Genomic DNA, 18,376 nt, shown 5'->3' with positions numbered 1-18,376 from the left:
AGCGGTAGGTCAGCGGCGGTAGTACCGTAGCGGTAGGTCAGTGGCGGTAGTACCGTAGCGGTAGGTCAGTGGCGGTAGTACCGTAGCTGTAGGTCAGTGGCGGTAGTAACGTAGTGGTAGGTCAGTGGCGGTAGTAACGTAGTGGTAGGTCAGTGGCGGTAGTAACGTAGTGGTAGGTCAGTGGCGGTAGTACCGTAGCTGTAGGTCAGTGGCGGTAGTAACGTAGCTGTAGGTCAGTGGCGGTAGTAACGTAGTGGTAGGTCAGTGGCGGTAGTACCGTAGCTGTAGGTCAGTGGCGGTAGTACCGTAGCGGTAGGTCAGTGGCGGTAGTACCGTAGCTGTAGGTCAGTGGCGGTAGTACCGTAGCGGTAGGTCAGTGGCGGTAGTACCGTAGCGGTAGGTCAGTGGCGGTAGTACCGTAGCGGTAGGTCAGTGGCGGTAGTAACGTAGCGGTAGGTCAGTGGCGGTAGTACCGTAGCTGTAGGTCAGTGGCGGTAGTACCGTAGCTGTAGGTCAGTGGCGGTAGTACCGTAGCGGTAGGTCAGCGGCGGTAGTACCGTAGCGGTAGGTCAGTGGCGGTAGTACCGTAGCGGTAGGTCAGTGGCGGTAGTACCGTAGCTGTAGGTCAGTGGCGGTAGTAACGTAGTGGTAGGTCAGTGGCGGTAGTAACGTAGTGGTAGGTCAGTGGCGGTAGTAACGTAGTGGTAGGTCAGTGGCGGTAGTACCGTAGCTGTAGGTCAGTGGCGGTAGTAACGTAGTGGTAGGTCAGTGGCGGTAGTACCGTAGCTGTAGGTCAGTAGCGGTAGTAACATAGTGGTATTGGTGCTGCAACGATGAAGAAATCTAATAAGAACTCTATAATCAGACCCAACTACTCCCACCATGAATCCCCCTTTTTCAATACTCTCTTTTTCCCTCAATATTCAGTTCCTCTCGTATTTAGTGCTCTCCCTTTATCTATCATTTTTCTGCTCACTCTCCGTATGTCCTCCCTGTTCCTTGGCTTCCCTCTCCGTATCTCCTCCCTGCTCCTTGGCTTCCCTCTCCGTATCTCCTCCCTGCTCCTTGGCTTCCCTCTCCGTATCTCCTCCCTGCTCCTTGGCTTCCCTCTCCGTATCTCCTCCCTGCTCCTTGGCTTCCCTCTCCGTATCTCCTCCCTGCTCCTTGGCTTCCCTCTCCGTATCTCCTTCTTTCCTCTAATCTCTTTGAGAGGCTTTCCTTCAGGCCTCTGGCACCAGCGGTCAGGCCTCTGGCACCAGCGGTCAGGCCTCTGGCACCAGCGGTCAGGCCTCTGGCACCAGCGGTCAGGCCTCTGGCACCAGCGGTCAGGCCTCTGGCACCAGCGGTCAGGCCTCTGGCACCAGCGGTCAGGCCTCTGGCACCAGCGGTCAGGCCTCTGGCACCAGCGGTCAGGCCTCTGGCACCAGCGGTCAGGCCTCTGGCACCAGCGGTCAGGCCTCTGGCACCAGCGGTCAGGCCTGTCGTTGGTTCACTCCCTCAGAGGAGGCTCCACCGAGGTTCTGTCTGTGTAATGCGGCTTTGGGGCATTGTGATCGGCCCCTATAAAAACAGATGAATTACATTTAGTGCTGCCGTGCTCAAGTCAAATCTCTTCGGGAGGTGTTGAGTTATCCCTCCTGCCTCTAGGGCCGGAGCGGGAAGCGTGAAAAATGATGCTGGGAAGTAAAAATACTTTGGCGAGGACACAGTCCATCTGCAGAGGGGGCTCAGGGGGTGTACTGCAGGGTAATGTATAGGAAAGGTTGGGGCTGGACTGAAAGGCTTGCTGTGGATGGGTCTCCAGGGCGGGGGGAAAACCGTTCCAACGTAAGCCCCAGATTCATTTAACTCTGGGCAGCTGCTGTTCAGGGCTCCGCTGGGGGGATCCATCACCTCCAGCCTGCTATGCCATCAGTCATGGGGAGAGACCATCCACACCTCCGCCCTGCCTGCCGCCACTGGCACATCCACAGGGGAGCCCTCCCCCGCCGGCGGTGGCCAGGAAATACGGCACTAATCTGGGCCTGTCGCTGCCTGTCACTCCCCTCCTCCGTCTCTCACTCCTCTCTACCCTCTCAATTCATTCCCACACACTATGTTCATTTATTTCTTCATCAATATTTCCCCTTCCAAACTCTCTCTCCCTTTCTAAATCTCTCCCTCCTTTCCACCCCTGCTGCCTCAAGCAGTCCCAGTACAGTATATTATCCTTTATCTCCTTCTCCTCCCCTCTCCCTTTCTCATTTCCATTGCCTCCCCCTCCCTTCTCCACAGGTCACTGCAGGATTCAGCCCGATCATCTTGAGAACCCAGCAGGAGTAAAACGTTAATAACAGGGCTATGGAGGAGTGGGAGGTCTGAGTCAATGTCCTAACACAAGCAATCACCTCATAGCATGAACTCACACTGTTAGAGTACAGTAGGAGGGACAAGACAGACTTCACTCAGCTAGAGAGGAGAATAGATGCCAGAGGAAAGTGGAGGGGAGGAGATGGAGGAGGACAGTAGACTAGAGAGTGTGCGAGCGGGAAGAAAAGGGTTGGAGGAGATAAAGGAACTTCAAGAAGGAGCGAATGAGAAGATGTGAAGGGAATAGGAGGAGGAAAAGGAAGGAGGTCTACAGTTCTTATGATCTAGACCAGTGAGCCTCAGAGGAGGGTATACAGCAATGTAACAATACACTACAGTTCATTATAACAGGCTTATTTACCTGGTCGTACTCCAGGGCCCCTGGGTAGAGGGGCCAGCCCAGGAAGAGCTCAGTGATCACACAGCCCAGGGACCACATGTCGATGGCTTCACAGAAGGGCAGGCCCAGGATGATCTCTGGAGCCCTGGAAGGAGAGAAACACAAAGCGGTTAGCTACACTCATACACTGACTCAGCACAACCCAGTTAGAACTGACTATTTGAGAAAGGGATCGAGTCCAAACATGCCTTCTAGCACAATTACATTTCTAGTCAGTCGTATCATGATAAAACTGAGACGGCAGAAACACAAGAGGTCAAAGCTAAAGTACAGCAGTCTCGTGTGTGTCACCTTGCCAAGTGACCCATGTACGAATACTGATCAAATATAATGTTATTGGTCACATACACATGGTTAGCAGATGTTAAAGCGAGTATAGCGAGTATAGCGAAATGCTGGTGCTTCTAGTTCCGACTATGCAGTAATATCTAACAAGTAATCTAACAAATTCTAACTACCTTACACACACAATTAGACACAAATGTAAAGGAATGAATAAGAATATGTACATATAAATATATGGATGAGTGATGGCGTGCGGCATAGGCAAGATGCAGTAGATGGTATAGAATATAGTATATACATATGAGATGAGTAATGTAGGATATGTAAATATTATTAAAGTGGCGTTATTTAAAGTGACTAGTGATACCTTAATTAAGTCCATTTATTTAAGTGGCCAGAGATTTGAGTCAGTATGTTGGCAGCAGCCTCTCTATGTTAGTGTGCACGGGCGTTTCCTCATTTAGTTTCTGTCTATAGGCTGGGAGCAACAAAATGTATTCACGGTCAGATTTGCCGAAGGAAGGGCACGGGAGGGCTTTGTATGCATCGCGGAGGTTCGAGTAGCAATGATACAGAATTCTGCCAGCTCGTGTCGCCCATTCAATATACTGATAGAATTTAGGTAGCCTTGTTCTCAGATTAGCTTTGTTAAAATCCCCAGCTACAATAAATGCAGCCTCAAGATGTATGGTTTCCAGTTTACATAGAGTCCAATGAAGTTCTTTCAGGGCCGACGAGGTATCTGCTTGGGGGGGATATACACGGCTGTGACTATAATCAAAGAGAATTCTCTTGGAATTCTAGGTCAGATGAGCAAAAGGACTTGAGTTCCTTTTTAGCAGAAAGATGTTTGTTTGTCGGCGCGACGCGTGAAGACACCGGGTGGCTGGACCGACTGACAACGTATCCCGAGTGAGCCATGTTTCCGTGAAACAGAGAATGTTACAATCTCTGATGTCTCTCTGGAAGGCAACTCGTGCCCTAATTTCATCCACCTTGTTTTCTAGAGATTGGACATTGGCGAGTAATATGCTAGGAAGCGGTGGATGGTGTGCTCGCCTTCTGAGTCTGACCAGTAGGCCGCTCCATCTGACACTCCTGCGGCGACCGCGTTGTTTTGGGTCGGGCCTCTGGGATAAGATCGCATGTCCAGGGTGTAGTTCAGAACAAAGGATCCGCTTCGGGAAAGACGTATTCCTGGTCGTAATGATGGTAAGTTGACATCACTTTTATATCCAACACTTCTTCCCGGCTGTATGTAATAACACTTGAGATTTTCTGGGCTAACAATGTAAGAACACATAAAAAAAACGAATAACTGCATAGTTTTCTAAGGACCTGAAGCGAGGCGACCATCTGTCGGCGCCATTATCATCATATCAGGAGCCAGCTTGGTGCCACCAGCACCAGCCAGAGTAGGAGGAAGTTTCCCACTTCACACTGAGCTAAAGCCAGTTTTGCCTTTTCCCTGCTTCTAGTCAATGTAGCTAGGATTGTGAGGCTAAGCTATGGTTGATATCTCACAGGGGAACCTTCTTCGAGAACCACCAGCCTCTGCCAGTAATTTATCAGGTCAGGGTGTGAGCTGGATAAGGACAACCAGGAAGTACTGTACATCTACAGCGTCACTAAGTGCTGGCTCACGGTAACCCTGGGTAACTCCATGGTGATGATCCCGTTAAACAGTAGGCCTAATGCGCTGTCACACAACGTCAGGCTAGCAATGACGCAGCCACGTCAGAGCTGATCTGGGTAAAACAGACTGACAGCTCCTTAGAACATACTAGGACTAGAAACCTTACTGGGACATGACCACACTGCTAGGACAAGCTACCTCATAGCCTGGCCTGAGGCTGTGTTAACACAGACAGCCCAATTCTTACATTTTTCCACTAATTGGTTTCTTGACCAATCAGATCTTTTGTCAATAAATTGACTAAATATTAGAATTGGGCTGCCTGTGTAAACGCAGCCTAATCGCTCCAAAACAAGACATATCCCAGTGGGAAAAAAACTGTTGAAATTACATTGTTGCAACCATTTCTGGTTGTAAAAAGATTCTAATGACATTTTAACCAACTGGGATGACATGTCATGTGTAAGAAAACAAAATAACAATATAAATCATCACAAGTTTACAGTCATTTAGCAATAGCCTACATACCACTGCAGGAACCAAATAGCCAAACCTAACTCAAGAAACGAGGCACCATAACATGACGTTTTCATTAAGTTTTGTTGAGTTATTATAACTCAAAGATAATAACTATTATTAGTTGCAGATAAATACACGCTGCAATATACAGACAAGCCCCATGTTCCTCCTTTAGGATTCCTGTGATTCTGATAGGGCTATTTCTCTGGGCACTTGAGCGGACCCTATACGAATGCCTGACCCAACTTGTGCTCTGTTGACAATGTCAGATGCCACCAGTGTCTATAGACAGGCCCATAGAAAATGGCAGCTTGATAAACCCAAGGCCAATGTTTTAACAAGTATATTTGGCCATTTTTTCACCAAGCATGAATATCTACGGGTGACAAATGGTGCTCCATATGTTTAAAAACACCCTATGCTGTCAGGAGTATGTTGGTAAGGGGGAACTAAACAAACCTGAGCTCAAACACGGGATTGGGTGCTTGTGGTGGTCTGGGAACAACTATTTATTATGTCAGTTAGCCTATTCAGAAATACAGTACCAGTCAAAAGTTTGGACAACTATTCATTCAAGGGTTTTTCTTTATTTTACTATTTTCTACATTGTAGAATAATAGTGAAGACATCAAAACTATGAAATAACACATATGGAATCATGTACTGTAGTAACCAAAAAGTGTTAAACAAATCAAAATATATTTTATATTTGAGATTCTTCAAAGTAGCCACCCTTTGCCCTGATGACAGCTTTGCACATAGTTTTGATGTCTTCACTATTATTTTACAAGGTAGAAAATAGTAAAAAATAAAGACCCTGGAATGAGTAGCTGTGTCCAAACTTTTGACTGGTACTGAATGTGTATGTGTGTCAGTGTAGTACGTGTGACTGTGTTGGAGTCCAGTGAGCGTACACAGAGCCAGTGTAGTACGTGTGACTGTGTTGGAGTCCAGTGAGCGTACACAGAGCCAGTGTAGTACGTGTGACTGTGTTGGAGTCCAGTGAGCATACACAGAGCCAGTGTAGTACGTGTGACTGTGTTGGAGTCCAGTGAGCGTACACAGAGCCAGTGTAGTACGTGTGACTGTGTTGGAGTCCAGTGAACGTACACAGAGCCAGTGTAGTACGTGTGACTGTGTTGGAGTCCAGTGAACGTACACAGAGCCAGTGCAAGAATGTATGTGCAACAGAACAAAAAAAAGAGGAGGTCAATGTAAATAGTCCGGGCAGCCATTTGATTAACTGTTGAGCAGTTTTATGGCTTTGGTGTAGAAGCTGTTCAGGAGCCTTTTGGCCCCAGACTTGGCGCTCCGGTAGAAGAGAGAACAGTCTATGACTTGGGTGGCTGAAGTCTCTGACATTTTTTTTTACTGTTACAGTACAGCTATCACAAACATTACGATAACAGTACAGCTATCACAAACATTACGGTAACAGTACAGCTATCACAAACATTGCTGTTACAGTTCCATGATAGGATTAAGATAATCTATATAACTGATGAGTGAGGGATTGAAGGGCCAGCCTAGCATCGCTCCCCTGGCTTACAGTTCTCCACAGCTGGCCACACAGACTAGGGCAATCCTGAGCTTTTTTTATTGGGCTTATCTAACTGCATCTAGCAGAAAAGGTAGAGTGGCTAGACTGTAAAATCTTTAAAGCCATATGTCATCGAGCTGTAAGTGAACGGTGGCGGGTGGCCGACCAATGACCTGCTAACAGTTTTAGTCTGTTTTAACCACATTGTCATAACAAATTCAGGTGACAGCAGGTGGGGGCAATGGCCACAGACACACAGAAAAAGGACCAAGGATCTCAGGCCCACAGACCACTCACTGCCTGTTAATAAGACCCAGTCTCTCCCTAGGAGGCTCAACAGGAAGACAAATAGAGACAGAGAGGCCAGTGGAAGACTGAATAGACAAATAGAGACAGAGAGGCCAGTGGAAGACTGAATAGACAGACAGACAGAGGCCAGTGGAAGACTGAACAGACAGACAGACAGAGGCCAGTGGAAGACTGAACAGACAGGCCAGTGGAAGACTGAACAGACAGGCCAGTGGAAGACTGAACAGACAGGCCAGTGGAAGACTGAACAGACAGGCCAGTGGAAGACTGAAAAGACAGGCCAGTGGAAGACTGAAAAGACAGGCCAGTGGAAGACTGAAAAGACAGGCCAGTGGAAGACTGAAAAGACAGGCCAGTGGAAGACTGAAAAGACAGACAGACAGACCAGTGGAAGACTGAATCCAGTCAGTACAGTTCAACTGGCTTTATGTTTGCCTTCCAGCTGTCCTGCCTGCCACTCCTTTGGCCTCCACCTTAGATATCTGTGATTGATTCATACTGTCTGTCAGCACAACACAGGCTACATGTCCAGAAATGGGACAAATCAGCAGGCTTCTAAGCAGCACTTCTCCTACAATTACATAGGTGCTTCCCCTCTCTCTTCCACCAAACATAAAACCAAATTGGTTTGAAATGAATGTTGCGGTGTTTGTGGCCTTGGGTGTAGCTTTGGGGGACTTTGCAACCTGTCTAGGGGGGGGAAACGATATAGGGGTAACACTGATCTCACAGTGGGTCTGTAGTGTGATGTAACCCAGCCCATCACTCTGGCCTTGGCAGAGGAACTATTCTTATCCAAGAGTTCAAATACATTCTGCCTACGTTAACACCTTGGTGGTGTAGGGGGAGGGAGGGGTACTGGAACAGTCCAACTGGCCGGTGTTTTCTCCCCCCTGTATGACTGGACACATCTTTTTGATTACCACAGGGCTGTTTCACTAATCATACACTCAGGGGTGTAATTACTATTACACTGCTAGTCAGGCTCAATAATGACGGCAGCACTAAAAGCCGTTTATACACTCAGTGTGTTACAGAGGTTGAGAGGGGAGAAGCTAACAGGAGCAGAAGTTAAAATGGCAGGACCAAAGGTAATGTGTTTATAAGAGAAAACAAGAGAACACTCCAGAAGAAATAGCAAGGTGAATGACTAACATATCTTACATGAATAAAGTAGGAGGCTAATCCCCATGTCATCACGTATAAAAGAGAGAATGGTGAACGGCTAGTGAGTAACAAGTGAGGAAGAAGGTTAAAGGGCCAGATATGAACAGTTTCAAAACAGAGGAGAGAGCGAGCGAGCGAGACTCAGATCCAGCATGGGGTGGATGAGTGGTCGTTGTCATGGCGACAATGCACTTTCCTGATTGACGCAACCCTAGCAGCCGGTCTCCAGTGAAACCAAATCTATTTTCTATCCTGAGGATGTGACGTGCGAAGCCCAGGAGACGCAAGCCAAGCAGAGGCCCCGTGATCACACACACTCACATGTACAGGATCCACAGGACACACACAGGGCCCCCTGAGGACACACACACACACTAGGGTTGTCACAATGCCAGTACGGCGGTACTCAGAGGTACGGTAACAAGGAAATTAAACAGTCCTAATGTTGGAGACAAACAGCCTGATGATGTCACTTAGAATCCCATGTTTATTTTCCAAGCTGTAGCACACTATATTGAACATGAAGTAGGTTTTTAGAGGACCATAGACTTGTCTGCTTTGGGTTTTCCTTTTTGTCATGGAAAATCTGGTATCGCAGTATCGTGATACTGGTACCGTGACAACATTAACACACACGACCCTGGGGTGCTGCTCACCTGTATGGTGGGAAATGGCTAACTGGGACTCACTTGTAAGTCATCACAGAAAGGTGGTATTGAGTCACTGTTGAGCAATATGCTCTTCAGTGACTCAATACCACCAACTGGCACTGCTAAAGAAGCAGATGAGGTCAGTCGCATCAGAGATCAGACAGAAAATCCACCCAGAATGGGACAAATCCTCCAGCATGACTCTGGGCCTCCATAGCAGACATTAAACATTTAGATTCAGTACGACTTAAGCCTAATGAGTTGACTGAAAGATAGACAACATGGTGCCTTTTGCGGTCCTATAATTGTTATATGCATGAAGGCTGAAACACACATGTACAGTGGTGCTTCTGAATACAGCCCAGCAGCCTTCAGTACCACCATCACCACCCTCTCTGACTCCCATCCCTAATGGATCCCTAATGGCGTTAACCGTCCGGCTGGCACCTAAGACACATCAAAATTCTGACCTAATCACCTCTCTCTATCTGTCTACCACACCCAGACATAGCTCCACCACTTCCTTTGTGTTCATTATGTCCCAGAATACAGTCAATTAAAGAAGAATGGGCAGGGCGGGACCTGTGGCACATTTCAGAAGAAGAACGTGCAGAGACTGTCGACACCTGTGGCAGAACAAACTGGCAGAGATGTCATACTGGGCTTAATGATGACAGTGAAACGCAGCAGTGGGCCTGTACAGCCAAGGCAGAGTCACTTTGAGATCAGAGAGAGGGGTTTAAGCTCTTTCTCCAACATAAGCGCGAGTTGATGGGTGACCTCCAGAGTCTGGAGTTATGTTTAGCGCAGGAGGAGTACTGAAACTTGACTAGAAATGAACTGACAGACTGAAAAATGTACTTTCACAACATTATTCCAGAGTACCATGTTTTTGGGATAGAGATCTTTCCTTTGGAAAATACTGGGAGGTAGATCAAGCTGTTTTGGATTTACCCTAGATCGAGAGGGGAGCGGATCACTTGAAGTCAAACATGAGGGTTATTACATAAAGATTATCCACAACTTTCTAGCCAAATAACCAGGTGCTAGGGAAATTATTGGATTGGACAGTGGTTGAAGACCAAATTAGGCAGTTCAAAAACCATAACAGAAAAAGACATGGGAGGACTTCTTAACTTCAGCAGCCAACAACGTACTCACATCTGCTTCCCATACTTAATTTAAACTGGACAGGCCTCGCCAGAGAAAACATCTCAGCATGCCATTTCATAACAGCAAATAGTGAGAATTGAAGCGTGAGTATCAGGTGTATCGTTGCTCAACACTATTGTGTTCCCAACAGGCTAAGAATGGATGATGTCAGCCAGGTGAGAAATATCAGAGTTCAGAGGTTTCCAACAGAACACTGTGTGCTATAGAAGAGACATCCCTTTACAGTCTGCACGGGGGGGGGGGGGTGTTACATGTCCAAAAGAGCCTTTCAAACATCACACGTTTCATCTAAAGTTTCAACCGTCTGCCTTGCTGCTAGCTAAATACCATGTAGCATTTTCTTGGCAAATGGATTACACTCACTGAAGACAGGAGAGGGGATAAGAAAATTCCAAAATGGGAAATAGTCATTTCGATAGCAGAACATCGATGATATCCTTGGTGAATGAGTGCTATACATATTCTAAGGGGGGGAAAGGGCGAAACGGTTGCAAAGATCCACACTTGAGGTGCATGATTCTAAAACCGATTCCACTCACATAGATTTAAAGTGTTTGATTAATCTTTTTGTGGAGACCAGAGGTTAGACTATAGTCTAGCAGGACAATGGCAAGGCAGAATACCTCAGTGAGGCCTCTCCATACACGTCAAGGAGAGAGTGCTTATTTACTCCACCTGGTAGGCTACTCTCTACCTTCTATTAGGAGACAAGGAAAAGGAGATGATTTAAGTGAATCCTATTGTATAGGTACCGCCTGGCGTGCAGCTGACTAAGAGTAATGTCACCAAATAGGCTGGGCGGTGTAACGGATATACCGTATACCAGGGTTTTTGGATATATCCCCAGGATATTATACCGTCAAAACAAAAAGTTTCAATAAATTTGAATATGTGGAGCTACTTTTTAAAGTTAATAACTGCAGTCAACTGGGGGAATACGTTAGGACATAAAGCAAATTGCGTTCCTCATTTCACCTGTCACAATATTTTACAGTATGAAGCTTACCGTAGTTCCCCAGAACAGTTGAGCCACGTGTTTGTTTGTAAATAGCACAACGGGAGAAAGAGAACTACTGAGTCCATAGCGTTCTAAACTCAGCAAAAAAATAAACGTCCTCTCACTGTCAACTGCATTTATTTTCAGCAAACTTAACATGCGTAAATATTTGTATGAACATAAGATTAAACACCTGAGACAAACTGAACAAGTTCCACAGACATGTGACAAACAGAAATGGAATAATGTGTCCCTTAATAAAGGAGGGGAGGGGGGTCAAAATCAAAAGTAACAGTCAGTATCTGGTGTGGCCACCAGCTGCATTAAGTAGTGCAGTGCATCTCCTCCTCATGGACTGCACCAGATTTGCCAGTTCTTGCTGTGAGATGTTACCCCACTCTTCCACCAAGGCACCTGCAAGTTCCCAGACATTTCTGGGGTGGGGGGTCCCAGACATGTCTGGGGTGGGGGGTCCCAACAGGTCCCAGACGTGCTCAATGGGATTGAGATCCGGGCTCTTCGCTGGCCATGGCAGAACACTGACATTCCTGTCTTGCAGGAAATCACACACAGAACAAGCAGTATGGCTGGTGGCATTATCATGCTGAAAGGTCATGTCAAGATGAGCCTGCAGGAAGGGTACCGCATGAGGGAGGAGGATGTCTTCCCTGTAACGCACAGCTTTGAGAATGCCTGCAATGACAACAAGCTCAGGCCGATGACGCTGTGACACACCGCCCCAGACCATGACGGACCATCCACCTCCAAATCGATCCCGCTCCAGAGTACAGGCCTCGGTGTAACGCTCATTCCTTCGACGATAAATGCGAATCTGACCATCACCCCTGGTGAGACAATACCGTTGTTGCCGGTGATGTCTGGTGAGGACCTGCCTTACAACAGGCCTACAAACCCTCAGTCCAGTCTCTCTCAGCCTATTGCAGACAGTCTGAGCACTGATGGAGGGATTGTGCGTTCCTGGTGTAACTCGGGCAGTTGTTGTTGCCATCCTGTACCTGTCCTGCAGGTGTGATGTTCAGATGTACCAATCCTGTGTAGGTGTTGTTACATGTGGTCTGCCACTGCAAGGACGATCAGCTGTCCATCCTGTCTCCCTGTAGCACTGTCTTGGGCGTCTCACAGTACGGACATTGCAATTTATTGCCCTGGCCACATCTGCAGTCCTTATGCCTCCTTGCAGCATGCCTAAGGCACGTTCACGCAGATGAGCAGGGACTCTGGACATCTTTCTTTTGGTGTTCTCCAGAGTCAGTGGAAAGGCCTCTTTAGTGTCCTAAGTTTTCATAACTGTGACCTTAATTGCCTACCTTCTGTAAGCTGTTGGTGTCTTAACGACCATTCCACAGGTGCATGTTCATTAATTGTTTATGGTTCATTGAACAAGCATGGGAAACAGAGTTTAAACCCTTTACAATGAAGATCTGTGAAGTTATTTGGATTTTTTCGAATTATCTTTGAAAGACAAGGTCCTGAAAAAGGGACGTTTCTTTATTTGCTGAGTTTATATCTATCAGTCTCTGGTGTGTGGCGGACATGAGGTGATGAATTTACACTTGTAGGCAATTCACTACTAAAAGTTGACCCTCAGATATATCAGAAAGGCTTTCTGCTAGAAGTCAAAGAGTGCTGGATGAGTTCTGGATGAGTTCTGTACAGCTGCCATTTTTTTGGTCCTCCGTTCTTCTCCCCTCTGCTGCGTGTAAACATGCTGCTCTTCCTTTAGAAAAGCATGTCTCACAACTTTGTTCATTTGCACAATCGCTCTCATAAATGTCCACACGCACCGAAAAAGACATTCGGTAGCTACTGGCTACGCTTGTATAACTTCATGAGCTCGATTTGCCCATCTTTGCAATTAGTGTGTTAGTTTTAGCTCGTTAGCATTTAGCTAACAGCATCTATGTGATTTCGCTATTAGTTTGTGCTAATTTTGTTAGCATTCTGGTAATATAGCCCAATGGGCTTTTGTTTTTAGCGCCCCTTTGTATGCTATGCCGGTAATACCATAAATCCCGGGATGAGAGAAGGACGGTATGACGATCTGAAAATCTGGATACCGCCCAAGCCTAACTCAACTCCAATGCCAGCGAGCAGAAGCACAGTGGTAAGCCCAGCATTGGCACACTGCTGTGTAAACAGACTAACACCCGCTAAGGGCATCAGTGGGGGCTGGTGCCATGAGAGTAACCTGACAAAGACCATTTAAAATGGTCTTTGTCAGAAATAACATTCTTCCTTTGCAAACAGAAAACATGTTTAGATTAACATGCAGTGGAGTCTTCTGTCTTTGAGGTGATTTGTTTGGTTTGCTTCCTACTGTAAATAGGGAGCCAAATGTGCATGATTGCAGCAACCAAGGAATAGCCAGTCTCCCTTAACTTTTTCACTGAGTAATAACACCAAAACAATCCTATTTGTGTTCATCAAATAGCCTTAAGCTTGTACTGCATTTCTTGCCTTGCCTTTTCCCTCGTGCACAGTGTCTGTGGCCAATGAAATAAGCCCTATTCCCTCGTGCACAGTGTCTGTGGCCAATGAAATAAGCCCTTTTTCCTGGTCACTGAGTTCAGAGGCCTATTCTGCAACCTCAGACATGGCCTCCCTTCTTCCTTAGTGCCTTCCCTTCGCCCCACAGTCCCTTCCCTTCGCCCCCCAGTCCCGTCCCTTCACCCCCCAGTCCCTTACCCACCCCCCAGTCCCTTCCTCCAGTCCCTTCCTCCATCTCAGACTCACACTTTTATTCATTCTCTTCTAAGTTTGTTTGTCACTCCATCTTTCCCTTCACTTCCATCCCTCTCTTTCCGTCTCTCTCTCCCCCCTCCCCACTGAGAGACACTCACTAAGCAGAGGCATAAGTAAGCCTAGGACTGTGGGGACTGTAAAAACACCAACATGGTAAAGGGCCGGATCCCACAGAGCGCAGGAGGATGTTAGCTCCTCTTGGTGACCTTGGGCTTGGGAAGGAGTCCCACGACCCCAGGAAAGGAACGGGGTCCTCACCTCCAACATCTGCTAAGCTAATATCCCACGGAAGACCAGGCTCTGACGCCAGAGCTGCTAGAGGATGGACACACACACGCCACAAACAACCATTACAAACGGAGAGCCGTATCAGAGTGCTAAAAACTCTGGAATAGCAAAGGAAGAGAATGAAAAAGCCTGTAATTTAGAATGATTTACACTTAACTCAATAAGAGGGAACTCAGGAGTGCCCATCTGAATTTGTAAATAGTTCTGAGAATGTAAAGCAAAGGGGATCTCAGAACTGCCCTGATCTCTTATGTTAATGGGAAGTCCAAGTCATATAAAGTGACAGGTCCACTTGGTATTCAAGGCCTGGTTCCAGTTACTGACATGACTTTTACTGGATCAATTCTGAATTATATTAGTGCAAGTCAGCATCGGACGACTTTGAAGATCCCCAGGGAAACACTTAAGTTATGTGCTATTCCATATCATAAATCTGGCGTCAGTCGCTCCCCCTCTTCCCCCTGCTGAGTGAATACAGTAAACTGTAGACGCAAATTAAAACAATATTCCACAATGACAAACATATGGAATCTTATTTTCTCTTATTAGAACTAACACATTGTCAAATGCCCTCTGCAGTAAGAGAGGACATTGACAGGCAGCATTGCTGTTTCTAAGCTACTGTAGAACAAAGGTGTAGGGTGTAGGCTATGCAGTGTTTAACCAATATTCCTTCTTGCCTCCGCTGCAAAAAAATATGACTTTTTATACAGTGCCGTGAAAGTATTTGCCCCCTTTCAGATTTTCTCTCCGTTTGCATATTTTTGATGCCGAATGTTAAAACCTTCAACCAAAACAAAATATTAGATAAAGGGAATCATCAATCTACACACAATAGCCCATAATGACTAAGGTAAACTTTGAAAATGTTATTTAAAAATAAATAACAGAAATACCTTATTTACATAAGATTTCAAACCCTTGGCTATGAGTTGAAAATGAGCTCAGGTGCATCCTGTTTCCATTGATCATCCTTGAGATGTTTCTACAACTTGATTGGAGTCCACCTGTGGTAAATTCAATTGATTGGACATTGGAAAGGCACACACCTGTCTATATAAGGTCCTACAGTTGACAATGCATGTCAGAGCAAAACCCAGGAATTGTTCGTAGAGCTCCGAGACAGGATTGTGTTGAGGCACAGATCTGGGGAAGGGTACCAAAAGATTTTATGGAGCATTGATGTTCCAAGAACACAGTGGCCTCCATCATTCTTAAATGGAAGAAGTTTGGAACCACCAAGACTTCCTAGAGATGACCGCCCGGCCAAACTGAGCAATCGGGGGAGAAGGACCTTGGTCAGGGAGGTGACCAAGAACCCGATGGTCACTTACAGAGCTCCAGAGTTCCTTTTTGGAGATGGGAGAACATTCCAGAAGGACAACCATCTTTGCTGCACTCCACCAATCAATCTTATAGTGGAGTGGCCAGACAGAAGCCACTCCTCAGTAAAAGGCACGACATCCCGCTTGGAGCTTGCCAAAAGGAACCTAAAGGACTCTCAGACCATGAGAAACAAGATTCTCTGGTCTGATGAAACCAAGATTGAACTATTTGGCATGAATGCCAAGCGTCACGTCCGGAGGAAACCAGGCACTGCTCATCACCTGGCAAATATCATCCCAAACGTTGAAGAATGGAGGCAGCATCATACTGTGGTCATGTTTTACAGCGGCAGGGACTGGGAGACTAGTCAGCATCGTGGGAAAGATTGTGCTTTACTCTGAGAGATCCTTGATGAAAACCTGCTCCAGAGTGCTCAGGACCTCAGACTGGGGTGAGGTCAACAACCCTAAGCACACAGCCAAGACAACGTAGAAATGTCTCTGAATGTCTTTGAGTGGCCCAGCCAGAGCCTGAACTTGAACCCAATCGAACATCACTGGAGAGACCTGAAAATAGCTGTGCAGTGACCCTCCCCATCCAACCTGACAGCGCTTGAGAGGATCTACAGAGAAGAATGGGAGAAACTTGCCAAATACAGGTGTGCCAAGCTTGTAGCGTCATACCCAAGAAGACTCAAGGCTGTAATCTCTGCCAAAGGTGCTTCAACAAAGTACTGAGTAAATGGTCTGGAAACTTATGTAAAATTTCATAGTTTAGTATTTTTTAAACCCTATTTTTACTTTGTCATTATGAGGTATTGCATGTAGATTAATAAGAAAAAATAAAAACAATTTAATACATTTTAGAATAAGGCTGTAACATAAAACAGTGGAAAAAGTGAAGGGGTCTGAATACTTTCCAAATGCACGGTAGGTTGGTAGATATTTCTGCCGGGAAGTGCTTTTAAATGGATAGTCGTTGGCTCAATGACTGGAAGTCTATGGGAACAGCTAGCATGTCATTGAAGTAACGCTAGTAGCCGCTACCTTTGCCACCACTGTTGAAAACAATCGTAGGGGAAACACTGGTATATGCTAGGTGCAGCTGGTTACTGAGAGAAATAATCTATATGGGCATTTTTTTTTTTATTCATGGCCCTGATCCCACACTCCAGAAATAGGTCTGCGATTCAGGCTGCCTCTTCCCTGAGGTGTAGAGTGACGGTCAACCCCCACACAAGCAACAAACAAGGTAGACTAGGCTTCATCTGAGGTGAGGGGTGAAGGTTTCCATGTATTTGCTCAGGTAGGCTAGCAGCTACTCTAAATAAACCATGTGTCATTCTAGATATAGACCCAGGCTACAAATACTGTGCTGCTGGTATTCAAGTGATTTTATCGGAGTTCTGACTGACACATTGGCTAATGACCGTCTCAATGAGAGAAAGAACGGAATCTTTCCCTTCCAGGAACTGTAATTCCACACACCCTTGTTGCATTCTGAATTATTAACTGGAACACAGAGCTGGCTCCAATCAGGGATGACGTAGCCCATGCACACGGCTAGCAACAACACACCTCCGCTGCCCTGCCTGACACAAACACATGCAGAGGAGGACATTACGGCACTAATGTTATCATCATGTGAAAATAGCCAGGCAATAGGCCTACTTTCTGCTCAGCTGAATGGAGTTAGGAAAACATGTCAAATAGAATAGCAGCACATTAAACCGAGGACAGAAAACAACACTAGGAGATCATGAATGAGCTCTCTACCTTTCCTTAGCCCGCATTGAGTGTGTGTGTGTGTGTGTGTGTGTGTGTGTGTGTGTGTGTGTGTGTGTGTGTGTGTACACGTTTGAATGAAAGAGCTCTTCAATGACACCTTCTCCTATTCAGCACTTCTATCCCAGAGTGACTGTCCTCGTGTCCTTGCCTTTGTTGACAAACGTCAGCCAGACACGTCATGGAAAGTATCTGAACTAGAAAATTGAGGTCAGGAGGAACACACAGCATGTATATAGGCCAGCATGCAGGTGTGTCTATAACAACCACACTGCGTCTATAGAAGATGGAGGCAAGGCCAGTGATTGAATAATGATAACACACACCAAACTCAGGCCTAATATTTCTAGCTCAGAGTTCTGAGCCTAGGTAATATAACAGGCTAGTTATGAGAAAGGGCCTATGTTTCAACACCCACAACGTGGACAGACACACGTAACAGAAATGGTATCGTAGCCTCTGTCAACAGACTGTGGGATGATGACTAGCGAGGAAATCTGATCCTGTGAGCGCATGTTTGTCACCGATCATTTGGCCAAATCACGACTTTCGCAGGCATTCGCATCTTTTCCAATTTCAAAAGGTGAGGGGACAGTTGGCAAATGCTTTGGCTGAGAGTTTCACTTTAGGAAGGTGGAGACCTCGCTAGTCTTGTTAGCATCGTTTGTCATACATCCCCCAGAACCTAATCGGGCGTCGAATGTAAATATGCAAGATTTTGGTTCTGGGTTTGTGAGATTATCGGGCGTATGAAAGCCTTTCTAACAAGTCGAAACAAGGCAGGCAGTCAGATACAAAACACTGCTTGAATCCCACATCCTTCTGTACAGTGATAGGAAGGCATGCGTGACAAACCCATATCATTATCATTTCCCCCCTCCTTTCAGTTCAGGCCCTTATATACATGACATCATCTAAAGACCTTTTCTTGCTCCGCCGCGATGTGAGACGCTGGGACGGTCTGAAAACGCTAACTCAAACAGGCAGGGACAAGTGACAGAAGGACATTTTTGTACATTCCAGAGAGAAAAACACTTCCATTTCAATTCAGAAAGCCAACACGTCGCTGACTCCAAATCTGGCTCCTTGATCCATCTCTCTTTGCAAGCTTCTAATCTCGTACCAAAATTACAGCCAGCTTCACATCAAACTAGAAAAATAAGATTGTGTTCTTCAAAAGCGCCAAAAAG

General features: G+C 46.3%; 1 protein-coding gene across 2 annotated transcripts in view; it reads right to left on the bottom strand.

The window, feature by feature from the left end:
* hipk3b (homeodomain interacting protein kinase 3b) overlaps nucleotides 1-18,376 on the bottom strand; it is a 79,391-nt gene that overhangs the window by 28,045 nt on the left and 32,970 nt on the right. For both annotated transcript variants that reach the window (XM_038995827.1, XM_038995836.1), the window contains exon 3: nucleotides 2,711-2,834. In XM_038995827.1, the coding sequence (XP_038851755.1) occupies nucleotides 2,711-2,834 (124 nt within the window). The remainder of the gene's footprint in view (nucleotides 1-2,710; nucleotides 2,835-18,376) is intronic.

The sequence above is a fragment of the Salvelinus namaycush genome, chromosome 1 (assembly GCF_016432855.1).
Source record: "Salvelinus namaycush isolate Seneca chromosome 1, SaNama_1.0, whole genome shotgun sequence".
Classification (NCBI taxonomy): Eukaryota; Metazoa; Chordata; class Actinopteri; order Salmoniformes; family Salmonidae; genus Salvelinus; species Salvelinus namaycush.
The sequence above is the reverse complement of the archived record's forward strand: the minus strand, read 5'-3'. Positions and strand labels throughout refer to the sequence as shown.